The 14455-nt window shown below is 49.1% G+C and overlaps 1 protein-coding gene across 5 annotated transcripts in view; it reads right to left on the bottom strand.

Moving 5' to 3' along the window:
* Positions 1-10085, bottom strand: part of FGFR3 (fibroblast growth factor receptor 3) — a 55898-nt gene extending 45813 nt beyond the window's left edge. For 4 of the 5 annotated variants that reach the window (XM_027891990.1, XM_027891991.1, XM_027891992.1 and 1 more), the window contains exon 1: positions 9911-10085. In XM_027891990.1, coding sequence (XP_027747791.1) covers positions 9911-10085 — 175 coding nt within the window. The remainder of the gene's footprint in view (positions 1-9910) is intronic. The other variant, XM_027891994.1, reaches the window with a different exon arrangement.
* Between the last annotated feature and the right edge of the window lie 4370 nt (positions 10086-14455).

Here is a 14455-nt window from a genome sequence, read left to right as displayed (position 1 = left end):
ACACATAAAAGTGAGGCAGAAATCTCATTCCTTCACCGAAAAATTCACAAGCTGAAGGCCCAGTACAACTCAATAACTCTTTCCAGGCACTATTTTCCTCTTCAACTGGGCAGATCACAGAGCATTTCTGTGGTAGGAGGCTTCATGTCTGTGTATCCTTTGCCTCCTAGTTCAAATAATGGCAATACTAATTGAACCACTGGGTAAAAGAAAACTGAGTGTGATGCTTTAGTCAATACTCTGGGGGTTCCCATTTGCTCCCGCAGCTCTCTGCTCCATCTGGAACAAGGGCAAGAGAAGGCGCTGCTGTTGAGATGCCTCAGCTCTTAAGATACCCAAAGAAAGTATCTGTAACACATTATCTACGCTGTATGTACTTTAACTCCACAATATTTACAGTATTTATATTGCATCCCAGCTAGGATGGCAGTTGGGGGTGCAGAAGGGTGGTTTTATCCACTATCTTCAAGGTTAATGCCACTACCCCCCCCAGTAGCCACTTACACTTTTCTTCCCAAGCCAAGGGAACCAGGAGCCTGGAAAACCTGAAATGTATTTTTTATGCTTAATTTCAGATTTCAAGTGCCTGACACAGGGCCCTCACTCATTGTGTTTTGACACTGATGGCTTTGGGCTGAGATGGAACAAATGCTTTGCGCTCACTTATCACTTACTACATCCACCAGTGGGGTGGATGTAACTCAAAAGAAGATGGATTTGTAGCAACTTTGGGCAGGGATGCAGAGAGGACACCATCTGCTGTTTCTTACTTTTTTTTGCCCCCCCACCCCGCTTTCTGTAATTAATCAATTCACAAATCAGGAGACAGAGTTTTCTTGCAGTCTCCTCGTGGGATCACCCCTGCGAGGCAAAGGCTAAGGACACGGCAGGGTGGCTGCAAGGTCTAAGTGCTGCCCGTGGAGCAGCTTTCTGGCCGGTCAGTGGGAGCACTGGGTTCCCAGCCCTGCGGCTCGTCCCACCCAGGGGCCTCTCAGAGCCCAACCCACCACATGCTGGAAGAAAGAGGTTTTCTGAATTTTCTTTGGGGGAAAAAAAAAAAATGCTTTCACGGAAAGCTGTGAAATCATGCATAACACACCGGCTGTAAAAAATGAAAGCATTTTAAATTTTTTTTCCCCCCTAACTGCATTCAGCTCATCTCTTACACGGTCAATACTGGAGGCTGGAACTAGGTGATCTTTAAGGTCCCTTCCAGCCCAAACCATGATTCTATGGTTCTAAATACCAGCTAATTTATGTACCTCCGTTTACCAGACCCCCTCACTTCTGCATGAATCCCCAGCTTATTAACATAACTATTTAAACTGGACATGTTTTCTTAAACATTCTTCTTTCATAAACTGCCAAGTGACAGTTGTTTACTGTCAACAAGCCTGGGTACTCCAAGACAGGGAGAAATATGCCCTTTCAAAAGGCAGACATATCGGCTACCAAAGGAAGATTAAAATCTGGTGTTTTTCTTTTCTCCCTCCTCAAAAATGCTTTATTTGTACAGATACTCATGATACAGATCAGGAGAGATAGTACTATACCTAATTCCAATCATTCTTTTAATTAAAGACAGGCTCATGGAGGATTTATCTTCACTTGCACATGCTAGTTGTCAGGGCACACTCAGAACTCCCTAATCTTCCCACTGCAACTGGTTTTTCCTCTTCACTTTTAGCTGTGATACCCCCACCTCCCAAGGCACATTCTCGGCTCATCTCACACAGATCCTGCTACCAGCCAGAAACAAAACGCTTGCCTGGGGGAATCAATAGAGAAAAATTTAAAGAAATTGAAACAAAAATGAAATTCACCAGTTGGTTCAGGCCCTACAGTCTCCAAACAAGTGCTAAAGTATGTTGCTGGGAGGGAATTGCTTGTACTCGAGCCTTGCACATGAAAGTCGGGAAAAAAAAAGGGAAAAAAAAAGGGAGAAAAAAAAAAAAAACAACCAAACCCTATGTATGGGAAAACTTTCTCCGTACTCTGTCTGCCCATGAAGCACCGGGAAAGGTCCTCTGCTGGCTCCTGTTCGGTGCAGAGTCCCGGGGCTCAGCGCTCATCCCCCAGCCCCGGCTCACCCGCAGACCCCCGCGGGGGATTATTAACACTTTCCCCGGCGCATTGTGCGGCTCGCAGCTATTATTACCCCTGGGGCTAATGCCGGCCGACACTGATACAATGGCAACGAGGATGGGGAACGAGGGGACGGCGGCGGGAAGGCGGATCGACCCCACCGGGCCCGCGACAGAGCCACGGGGACCCGAGTGGTGGCCGCCACCGCCGCCTCTGGTGCTCGCGTTTGGGCTGTGATGCTGCCGCTGGCTCGCATCAAAGCTGGAGTTATAAAAAGCAGGATGGGAAGAAGTGAAGGTCTGTGTTACATAGCCAGTTAGAGAGGAATGGGAGGTCACGGAAAGCCAGTTCCAGGGATCCCCACCCCCAAACCGGGAGCCCTTTTACTCGCCAGAGTTTCCTCTGCTTGTTAAAATGTTTGGGTCATTAGAAAACCTTCCAAACAATCCCCGCTTATGCTAAATAGCTGCTCCCACCACGATCTGTGAAGGGCTTCAGCCTGCTCTCTTGGAAATCAATGGGGGCTTTTTTTGCCTAGGATACAATAGGCGCAAGATCAGGACCTCATTATTATTTTTACAGGACTACAAGCAGCAGAGAATGGCGAAACCCCTAAAGAAAGCAATGACCCTCAGAACCGGGAGCCAAATTTGCTATGAAGGATCTTTACAAGCTCTGTCAAGCATCAAAATAAAATTAAAAATCCAGTTCTTGGGAGCTTTTCAGTTTTTTGACAGGGAAAGCGTAAGGTTGAGAAACGCTGGCCTCATCACTTGGATCCAGGGACACCTCCCGTAGCTCCCTTTTACTCAAAAGAAAAGCCTTCATAGATGTGTATTTTACCTTCCCCGGGGGGAGCGAGCAAGAGGGGACGGAGCTGCCAGTTCAGGGTGATGCCAGTTACCCTGTGGTGCCCCATGGAACAGAAACACCTTCCGGGGTTCACACGACCTCCTCTGCCACACGCCACAATGAAACCCCCCAGTAAGTCCCCTCTGCAGAGCCACCACCAGCAACACAGGAGGACCAGAAGGCTCCAGGGACATGGGTCCTGCTACAAGGACCACACCTGCACCCTGTCTTCACACAGGCCAGGTGTCACCTGCCTTTTGTGAGAGTAGCCCCAGAGATGCTCCTGTCCTTAGCATCCCCCTAAGAGCTGACAGTAAAGTTCTCCACTTCTTGCCTGTTACTTTACATCACCCCTCCCTCTTGGCATCAATAGGAACTCACCTACGCACCACATCACCACCACAAGGCTTGGCCCCTAAGCAATACCCAGCTCTTTTGCTGACTCCCCTCCACCCAACTTACCCCAAGTCAAGTCCAAAATGCTTCAAATCCATTACTTTTGAGTACTAGTCCAATTCTTATAAACTTGCAGTAATCTGGTCTCCAAAGCTTTACTGATTTAACTACATTAGATGAACTAATTTAGTGAGTTTCCTTACAAATAGCACAAGATAGTTCAGTGCTATTAAGACACTACTACAAAGCACTCCCCTTTCCAGGGCAAAAGCATTAGATGAAGATAAACTGATGAACACTTTCATCAGTTATCAAGCAGCAGCAGTTGGGAATCCACCCTTGAAAGTTTCTGACGTGCCACGGTGCACTATCACTGTCTGTTCCCTAGAAGCCTTTATACCCAAGGAACATAGTGATGGCTTGGCTTCTCGGGCAAAAAGGAAAAGAGGGTTAAAAATCCCCAAACTGACACGCTGCCATGTGTCAGTGTGACATTTGCAGGTACTTCATTAGCTTAGAGTACTACCGCTTGGTGCAAACACCAGTGTTGCAGTCCCGGGGCTGTGGAGTTCCCAGGGAAGAGCCTTCAGCACACAGGGCAGCCTGCAGAGCTGAGCCTGCTCCCAGAGAGCGATCCTAGGCTGTGTCCTTTCCTCACCCGAAAACTTGGAACCATTCTCACTTGAGTCATTAATTCTTTTAACCCCTCGCAACCTGCAGAAATGGCACGACCCCAAAATCTCACTGATGCTAAACATGTAAGCACATGGCAATTGTTTTGCATACAGTTCTGCGTGATAAAGAAATCTGCTTCCAAGTTTTAATAGAACCTTTTTATTTAACCAACTCATTATCTTCCCCTGCTCTCTGGATATGAGAAAGCAAGGCCAGCACACCAGACGTACCTCCCCCTCCACAACAAATACCTTTTTTAGATGAATACATCTGAAACTGAAGCAGTTGCTGGAGAAATGTTTTCTTGCTTGACTGTGCTGCTATTCTTCAAAAATAGAACTGCTATATTGTGAAACCTGAGTGTCACAGCAAAAAAAAAAAAAAATTGATTTAACTATCTCCTATTCTAGTTCCTATCCACCTGAACACAACCACCCCTGATAGCCTATCAGAATAATAGGGCTGGTTTACGTCTGATTACCTTTCACATTTTAACTATTAAGTTTACTAAAGGTTTCACTCAGCCCGTATCTCACGGTTTTTGTTTGCTTTTGATACTACAGAAACTTCCTGGTCATTCAAGCCACGGGGCAGATACTTAGGGGTAAGCACACCAGGAACACAGTATTCACCACAGGAATAAAAGCCTGTCTTCACACATATCTATGGTACTTGGCAACTTGAGCTGTGAGCATATGAGAAAGGGGACACTGGAGGAGTCAACTCCACTTCAGAGAAAAAGTGTATTTTTCTTTACAAGATCACCAGATAAAGAGCCAAAAGAAGGGCAAATGCTAAACTGATAAGCTATGTAGGAGGCCAAGGAAAAAAAATCTGGGTGTAACAAGGTATTTTCAGGTGCTTTTGGCATTGTAGGCATCTTCTGACATAGTTGAAGCCCAGTGTTTGCTTAGGGGTGCTTTCAGATTTACTCCTCTAACAGCCTGAGCTGCCCACTGTCACATACCCTAAACAGCTGTGCTGAACCACAGTCCCATTTGCTGCAAAAAAAGGCAAATTTTTACCAGCCACCATCCTCTCTGGCATACAGCCTGGTACATGGAGAATAAAGTTTATTACTAACCACTATTAAAAGAGATGAAATGGTGACGATTGAAGCAGCTCCTTCAAATCACTCCTTTGAATGGCTTGGAGGATGCTGAGTCAGTGGACAATTTCAAGTTTGGGGGATTTTTTTAAGGGTCAGAAAAAGAAAAGGAAACGGGTATGAAGAGCCAGACAATGTCCCAGAACATATGGAAAGAGAAAAAAATATATTCAAACAAGGAAACAGAATAAAGTAAAGTCAGCTTCATTGTTTATCTGTTTATCAGGTTCAGCCTAGCTGGGAAAAAACTTGTCAAACTGGGAAGGGAACGTCAACTGTATTTTCAGTAGAAATATCCAAATTTGTTATATTTGTGCTGGGTCGACCTCATATATAGTAAAAACTGTAAAAGCTAAACTATGATGCCAACACAGCCAATTCTCCACAAAGCCTTTGCAGCTGACGCTCAGGCTCCTGCGCTGAATCCTACGCACTTCAAGGACCAGCCAGAAAAACCCACCAGCAGGCCATGCCCTAACCTTAGCTAAAACTAAGGTTCAGCAAATGCCTTCAGTCACAGCTCTTCGGGCCAGCTGATAGATCACTGTCAGAAACACGTTGGGCAGACGCTTTTGTAAACAGAAATTTTATAAACTGCTCAGAAACTGATTCATTATCTTTTTTTTAGGGTCTCTTATGTGAATAGTAGATGCATAGAGTAAGCGTTCAGGGAGGACAGCTTTCTAAGCACGTAGTTGGATATCAAAGTTCACTTTTATTGACCATATTTTAAAAGGAAAAGTTTTGTTTCTCAGCCTTATAGACAGGACGGGGGGAACCTCCTCCAGCTGTACAAAAAAATTTCAGCTTTGTCCACGCAACAGACTGGGTCCCACTGGATGGAAATGGTCCAGAAACAGCGGGAATGCCACAATCAAAACTTCTTTAGTTGTCACCTAACTTCAAAACCCACTCTCACGCAGGTTTCAGGAGAGATATGCTTTCCCAAACAGCTCTGAAGATTTTTTGGAGGGAGTCATACAAGTTAACGTGCCAGTCAGAGTAGCTTACTTTAATTACATGTTTTAATTAGCAGATCAACACTTTGCTACACAATTTTCAGATTTACTTTTATCACATTCCCCACTCAGTGGTTGCTAATAAAGTCTTAATTAAAAGAAAAAATCCTCAGATTTAATTGGAGTGACCCTTGTCAATATGCGTAGAAGACCTGACGTTATACAGCTAGTACTGAATACACTGAGTCCATCTCTACGCTGGAACAGACTTTCTAGTTCACTATTTGCCAGGTAAGAAATAGATTTTTTTTTTTAAAAAAGAAGCCACATTTCATAATCTTTTACTTATGTCCTCTTATTTTATTGGTTAGTAAAATATTTCTAGTCTCAACATTAAGGACTTAATTAGCTTTTTTAGCATGCTGCTCATGAGAACAAACGGATCAACTTTTAATCTCAAAATTCTCTCTCACCGCTGCCACACTGAATCTAAAACATTTCTGGTCTAGGGCACGAAGTAAGCGGCACCATCAGCATATGAGAGACTCTTTGTAGAGGGTTTGAACACCTAAACCCCAAGGCCAACTCCAGAAACAGTCAGTGCCATTTGGCACTCAGTTCAATACCCTTACAATTTCAGGATGAACTTTGAAATGCTCAGATACACGAAGCAGAGCAACACAGACCACGGTACCCTACACCTTGGACCCCTTGCTGGGCACAAGCTGAAAGGCCACGAGAGCCCAGTTGCCATCAGCTGCACGGAAAACACCTCAACCAGCACATGACCAGTTCTTTCCAAGCAAGAAAGTCTCAGGAATTGGTGCATGCCCTCCCACTCAATTTAAACAAAATCCCAAAACGGCCCTTCTTGCCTTCTCCTGGACCAGAAAACTGCCTGAGCAGTATTAACTCTGGGTGACAATTCCACTCCGGTGCCGAACAAGGAGACTTGGGTTCTCATTCCTGACAGATTGGGAGAGCTCTCCCCTCCCCTTCCTCCACAAACCCGATCAAACATTAGCAGCTCTCTATACAACTCTTTCAATGCCTGCAGACAGCTTCAGCAGTTAACTAGTGCAACACAAATCCTAAAAGCCCAGAAATTGCCTTTTTCACATATACCCCACACAGACACACACACACAAACCAGCTACAGGAGACAGGCTGTTATCAGAAGTTTTTAAAAGTGAAATGCTGCTGTTTCAGTTGGTCTGCTCTCTAAGCAAACAGCCAGTGTTACTTGACATTCACAAATCGTACGAAGTAATATCTTTATCTGAATACTAATGCAAATTGGACGGGCTTTTTTATATTGATGTCTATTCTGTGGCTGCTGAATGGAGTGACCGCATGCTCAAGGCTGCAAAGGAGTTCACTGACCTCCCTAATCATCTCTGTCATAGCCCCTGAATGACATACACATTCAATCCTGCCTCGCCTCTCTACTTTCATTCATAAAAAAAAAAAAAAAAAAAAAAAGGAAGGAGGGGGAAATTTGACATTGTTCTTCCTGCAGCAGCCCCAAGATCGGGAGAGAAGAGAAACTCAGCCCAGATGAGGCCCCTGGTGTTTTTAGTTTAGCTTCTATTCAGCAACAGCCCCGCCATCTGCCTCCTTCCTGCCAACAGCCGAACACCTCCCTGCGGAGATGTTAAAACCTGCACCCCCTCCACCTCCGCTAATAGCCAGTATTCATATTAGCAAACATACACATACCTCGAGAATGCCTCCCTTCAATGTGTGTTTTATGTAGCTGAGTATAGGCACAAAGCAGTAGCTGTTATAGCCTTCACAGCCCCGTGTGGAGAATTAGATCACTGGGGAAAAATCCTTCCAAGCCCCTTTATGGAAAATAAGGCCTTAGACTGTAAATGCAAAGCCCAGCGAACAACAACCCTCAGTAATGAGCCAATACCCCATGGCCCATTTGACTAAGAGAAAGAATTTGCTTTTTACCATTCAATTCAAAAAGACTGAAAAAGTAAAATGTGTTTTTACTTGGCTCTGAAGGTTTATATTCTTTACAGTTTCTTTTGCACAACCTTTTCCCCCCCAGGTCGGACAGGCAGCGGGTGCCCTCGTGGTCACGAAGCCACTGGCTCTGGCACAGAGCTGGGCAAGCAGCACCGGCTTCCCGCTTCCCCACGCACATGGACGGTGATGGGAGAGCAACTGGTATTGCAATGTCCCCTCTGCCCTTGCAGCATCCCCATCCACGGGAGCTTTCAACAGCTCATAGTGATGGGGCAACTCGTGGAGACTTCGCTAGGTGTTGGGGTTGACGTCCCGGGTTCAGGGACGAATCCCGTTCCCAGGGAGCACAGCGGGGGTTGGCAGTGACACCTCTGCTTCGGAGAAAGCTGCCCTGGTGGTAAGAGAGCCTTGTCCGGTGGATTTCCACTGGAGGCCCTGGAGATCCCAACCCATCGCTCAGCTCAGCTCACAGTCATCGCTGCAGGGATGTTTCCCTCTGTGTGACCTCTGAGTATGCCACTTGCTACGACTCCAACAGCATCCCAAAGCTTTAACTTGCAAAAGTGTCTTAGAGCACGGGAAGGGTTTAGCACCACTTCAACACGTCATCAAGCCCAGCTACAGTCTGAAGGTGTGGGTGGAAGCCCAGGGACCACCGAGGCAGTCACCGAGGTTTCTTTCTCCTCGCCCCCATGTGCCTGAAGTGACAGCACCAATACATACTTCAGGCTAAACCAGAGAAAACTGGGGACACTTTGCTTTTGTCACTCCCACTCAGCACAGGCTGCCCGCTGCCTCCCGCACACCGACCTCATCTGCTCTGACCACGTCCCTGCGATGTTGCCCCATAAATCAATTCTTTCGGCTGTGAAAAATGAGCCAAACGAGTTACACTAAGAATCTGGTGTTTTATTAGGACTTTCTTGAAAACAAAACCAACCCCCGGTGTGATTTATAGCTTTAACCAAAAGGGGTATGAAAGTAATGCCCCCACCCCCCAGCCTCCACGAAGTCCATTTATTCCCCTGTCACTTTTTTGGCAAACAGGCTTCAAACCCTTTCCTGAACAATGGAAACTTTCTGCCGGGTACATGCAAGCCCGAGGACAGGGGGTTGCAAGGGGGCTCCCTTCCATTAAAGAGCTTTGAAAAATAAACAGGGACTCAGGTAGCAGCTGAGGCGGATCACAGAGGCACGATGTTTCAAACGCGCTGTATATTACTTCGAGAAGAAAAAAAAAAAAGAAACGGAAAAAAAAACCCAAAAAACAGCTTTTGTCGGACGTGTTAACTTTTTCTCACTTGCAACTGCGGCGCTGCCAGTCGGGGGGAGATGGATCATCACGGGCTTCCCCGAAATGCAGTTCCCTTCTCAGCACAACCGCTGCGACCCAGCGTTTGCCTACGCGGAGCTGTCGCAACTCCACTTTTGCTCAAAAGATGTAGATAAAAATCAACTTTCCTTACTTTTCCCACCCGAACACAGAGCAGTCAGAGCATTTCCGACGCGCGCCGAAGATGCGCAGCTACACACGCACGGAGGCATCTTCCCTTCCCAACCGCAGTTACACACAGGGTGTAACACTGGGAGAGGGCTCCTGGCAGACAGGGGATCCTCTTAAAAGCACTCTGTCCCTCCTAGGCGCCTCATCGGCTCCCCCGAGCCACGCCGAGGTTGGGACCACACCGTCCCGCTGCCACCGCCCCGCGTTCCTAACTCCCGCTCCACACCCGGCCCCGGCGCTCTCCATCCATCCGCCCCCCTCCGCTCGCTCAGGGAAGAGGACTCGCAGAGCCCTCGGAGATCCCGCCGGAGCCGTGCCCCCCGGAGCACGTGTGCGCGGCCGCGCAAGCCTTACCTGCCGGCTGCCCGCCGCTCCTCGCCGCCGCCTTGCCGCCGCCCCGCCGCGCCGCCGGCATCCCGCCGACGGCCGCCGCCAGGCACAGGCACCAGACGGAGCCCCAGGCCGCCCGCATGCCTCCGGAACGGCGCCGGGGCAGCGCGGCCGCCGCCGCACCGCCCGCCTCAGACATCCCCCGGCCGCCGCATCGCTGCCGCCGCTCACCGCTCCGCTCCGCCGCCGCGCTGCCGGGAGAGGGAGAGAGGCGCTCAGCGCGGGGAAGGACGACGAGGGAACCCCCCCGCCTCCCCCGCCCCCCGGTGCCCACGCGGATGGGGGGAAGAGGAAAAAATGATAGCAAAAAGGCGGAGAAAAAAAAAAAAAAGTGCTGGGGGCAGTAAAAAAGTGACGGGGTCCGCGCCAAGCCCGGTGCCGAGCGGCGGCGGGGCGCCCTACCTGCGCAAGCCCCGCGGCCGGCCGCGCACCTCGCATCGAGCGAAGGAGGGAGGCACGGAGCGCCCGCGGGAGCCGCCGCAGCCGCCCGCCCGCCTGCCCTCTCGCCGCCGCGGCGCTCCTGCGTCTGCTCGGCGCGGAGCGGGCGCGGAGCGGGCCGGCCGCGATGTCCCCGCCCGCCGGGCCGGGCCGCCCGCCCCGTCCCCGCCGCCCCGCCCCGTCCCCGCCGCCGCCGCCGCCGCCGCCGCGGGGGGCCGCGCCCGCCCCGCTCCGCGCCCGCCCCCGGGGCTCCGCGGGGGGGACAGGGCAGGCAGGGTGCGACCGCTCGGGGCCGCTCCCGCCGAGCCCCCGGGGTGGAGCGGGGCACCCGCTTCCCACCGGCGTGAGGCTGAAGTTGGCTCAGCGCTCCCGTGGTGGATTCCCGAGTGGCACCGTGCGCCGCGGCACGCAGCAGCGTGTCCGCTTGTCCTGGCTCTGGAACAGCGTATTTTCTGGAAAGAGGGGCTGAAGGGGCGTCCGTGGGTCGGGGGGCAGCTTTGTGCGTGCGGCACTTCGGGTCAGCCTGGGACTTGGGCGGCAAATGGCCCACGCACCCATTCCCCCCGCAGGGCTGCCACAGTGTACCCCGAAGTGAAGCCACCCTCTCCGAGCACCCTGACTTGACTACACTCATCACCACTGATGAGAGTAATCACAGCCTCCACGCAACTCTGCGTGTTTGCTGCTGCCAACTGGACTTGCTCTGTGTTAATAAAGTCTGATTAAATGTGTCTAGTTACAATTACGATTACAATGATCTAGTCATTATCACAGTAATGGTTTGGGATATTGTGATCATCTCAGAGACCCCCGACACGGCTGAGTTGCTGAAGTGACATGCATCAGTTACTGCTGACAGCGAGCTGAGCTGCCTCATACAGAGAAGTCACAGCTCTGCTTTAATCCCACTTGACATAGCAGCTCATTCGCCGAAAATAGACGCAAATATTATCAGAGCTGAAAATGCTCTGCTAGAAGGGGCCCAAAAAACCCAACCTGCGTAAGAGTCAAGCTGAGGGTTTGTTTGGGTCAGAGGAAAAGCCGGGCAGTGAGGAGGTTTGGCTTTCAGCGAGGGCAAACAGTGGGGATCGCTCGTGGCCGCTGTGGCGGGCGCGGAGTTCGCGCTGTTGTCGCTGAAACCGGGATCTGTCTTGACACCTTTATCAGGCACAGAGACTCTGACATCTCAATACTGCTGCATTGTGTGGGGAAGCATTGAGACGGGGCTGCGGCGAGGAAATCCTACATGTCAGCGGAGACCCTCGCCAGTGACACCGTGGGTTTAAATGAAAACAATGGGGGGAAAAGCAGACATATAAATAAAATGTGGTTATTTCACCGTCACAGAGAAGGCTTGGCAGCACGTCAAGCTGCACGATGTTTGCCCTCATAACTGCTGTGCTGGAGGTGCCAGAAAATCGCTAAAAATTAAAACAACAGCAGCATAATTATAACACTGGACGAGGAGTTGTTGGCGTTGTTATTTTGAAGGCAAAATTGCAGAAGCAGGGCCAAATTTTGCGCTCAAGTCACCAGGGTAAGATTGCTGTTGTAACAATATTGTTACTAAGTGTTATTAATATTGTTGCTATTACGACCCCAATTTTCCAAGCCGAGAGCTGCAAAGAAGGATCAGGAGCTTCCCGGAGCCTGCACCTGAAATAAAAACATTGGTGAGGATTCATTGTGGTTTCTCACACTGTGGCTGCATTTTAAAAGTGCCACAGTGACTGTTCCTCTGTGTCAGGGAAAGGCAAACGTTTCCGTGATGCTCCTGGAGTAACAGGATGGAAATGGCTGATCCAAACCTGGGGAGTTTTAAGGTTGCTGGGACATCTAAAGGTCTGCACCTCATATCAAGTCAGCTCAGCCCTTTAATGGCTTTGAACTGGTTTTCATTTGGACGAAAACTAAAAGCTTATAACATTTGGAAGCCCTTTCAAACAGGAAATCAAAGGGGTATTGAGATAGTCCTGTATGAAGGACTTCAAGGTTTGCAGTTTTCCCTAGGGTGGGATATTTTTAGGTTTCCCATTTATTAACCTCTGGTGTGGGACTGGGAAGCACAGACCCGTCTAAGCACAGATTTTCTGATGCTGCTTCATCACTGTGGTGGCCACTGTAACAGAGCCTGAGATGTAGTGCTGTGCAGCAAAAACTGCAGCTCTGGACTGTGTCTCAGGCACTTTCTTACTATTAAAAAAAAAAAAATCAATCCATGTACATAGACTAGTAAAACCTGCACAACACAATTGCATTTATTTTAGCACTGTTATGCCATAAGCCATATATTACCCCCAAAGTTTTTCTTCCCCCTCAAGATACAAGCGTGCACCCCCCTTCTTGCAGGGATACTCTCTCTGCCAACATGTTTGTTCTCCTTTTACCCTTTATAAACATTCCTTTCCCAGAACTTTGTATTTGTTTATCCCCTTAATATCCAGAGCTGTCAGCGATGAAAATCAACTCCCTTTCAGCAGCTCAGGAATGGTGAGTGCCTGCCTTTTTCTGAACAAGCGGCTGAAATACAGCATGGTCAGCAGTGCTCTCAGTGTCCAGGCTTGTCACTGTCATGCACTTCCATTGCCTGGGCCCCACTGGGGACTTAGCCACTGAGAGTGACTGTCCTGGGAAGGTTTTTGGATAGCCTTGCAGGCTCTGGGGGCATTGGCATGGCTAAAACCCCTCTCTGCCTTCACGCCTCTGCAGAGCCCTGCCTGAGTGGGAGACTGCTAATCTCTCTCTATGGAAGTGCAAACTTTTGACAGTTTTAGAATAAGTTAAATGAAGGCTGCTGGCAGCAAAGTTGCTCCAGGTGTGAATGCTGTTAGCAGTCCCTTCTGCCTCTCTTCCAAAAGATGGGGACAGGACAGTCTGTCAGATGATTGTCCCAGAGCCCTTGGGACGGAGGCTTTGGAGAGGCATGAAGGGAGAGAGAGGTTTTAGCCATCTCAATGAGTCACTTTTGGTGACAGTGATGGTAGAAAACATACACTGAGACTGAGTGCAATGCCATGAGCCACTTCCCTTTGCCCTGCAATCCCTCCGGTGCACTGTGAAGGCTCTCCCCTGCACACCTGAGCTGTCAGGTGTAGCATGGCAGGCAGCAGGGCTCAGGCACCACCCTGAGCTCATGCAGCAGTGCTGGGCTCAACAAGGACCTTGCACAAATGACACTGGGATCTGCTGCCCCCATTCATCTGATACTCACAGGGGTTGCTTCCTTTGCCAGCAGAAAGCAATTCCTGAATCAGTACTTAGCAGGAGCAAAGCAATGGGGTAGGTGAAACTTTATTCAAATTTTAATATGCTGGCAAGCCTGATCAGAGACACAGTCAGGTGAGCTGCCGAATCGTATCAGGTTAGGTACACACAATAAATATTGCCAAATATTTCTTATCAAAACCAGGACTTGTTAGCCAATTTGTGAGCCAGACCGTGTTGTGGCCCCACCATGCTGTAATGAATTGTTCTTTCAGCCCAGCTGACTATTATGAGACTGAATTAAAATACTGGTTCAGAGATCAGTGTCAGTGTGCGTGAGTAGAAGCCCAATCTGTCCATCCTTAGCATCCAAGGGTTAAAAAGCATCAGTGGATGCCGACACTGGGGTACATTTTCCAGAGCTCATGTCACTACCCATTTATATCAATAAGGTGCATTGGAATGACTAAACCGCTTTTTATTAGCTAGCCAGCCCAAAGGACTGTAATTCCAGGCTGGTTTATTGAATTTCAAGCTGAAAAGTCATTGTTGCTAAGATTAAGGATCCAAATGATTGTCAGGGTAAACACTCCAAGCAGTTAAGCACCCTGTGAAGGCGCTCTCTGTGCCTGCACCCTCTGCGAGCTGGTTCCAACACAACCCTGTCCTGTGGGATTTGTTTCCCTCTGAACAGCATGAAATAGATGAGGAATAGAGGGCTCTGCAAGTGGTGAGGTATTTATTGAAGAGAAATAAGAAGAAATGAGTGAACTGGAGGGACACTCAGAGTCTCTTCTGCAAGACCTGCACAATGGGGCGGTGCTGCTAGAGGTAAAATTATTTGGCAGCCTAGAGAGCAAGGTGCCA

This window comes from Empidonax traillii, unplaced genomic scaffold, assembly GCF_003031625.1.
Source record: "Empidonax traillii isolate 1590-97213 ecotype Southwest subspecies unplaced genomic scaffold, ASM303162v1 scaffold337:size667617, whole genome shotgun sequence".
Classification (NCBI taxonomy): domain Eukaryota; kingdom Metazoa; phylum Chordata; class Aves; order Passeriformes; family Tyrannidae; genus Empidonax; species Empidonax traillii.
Note: the sequence above shows the minus strand (reverse complement) of the source record. Positions and strands in the feature narration are given on the sequence as shown.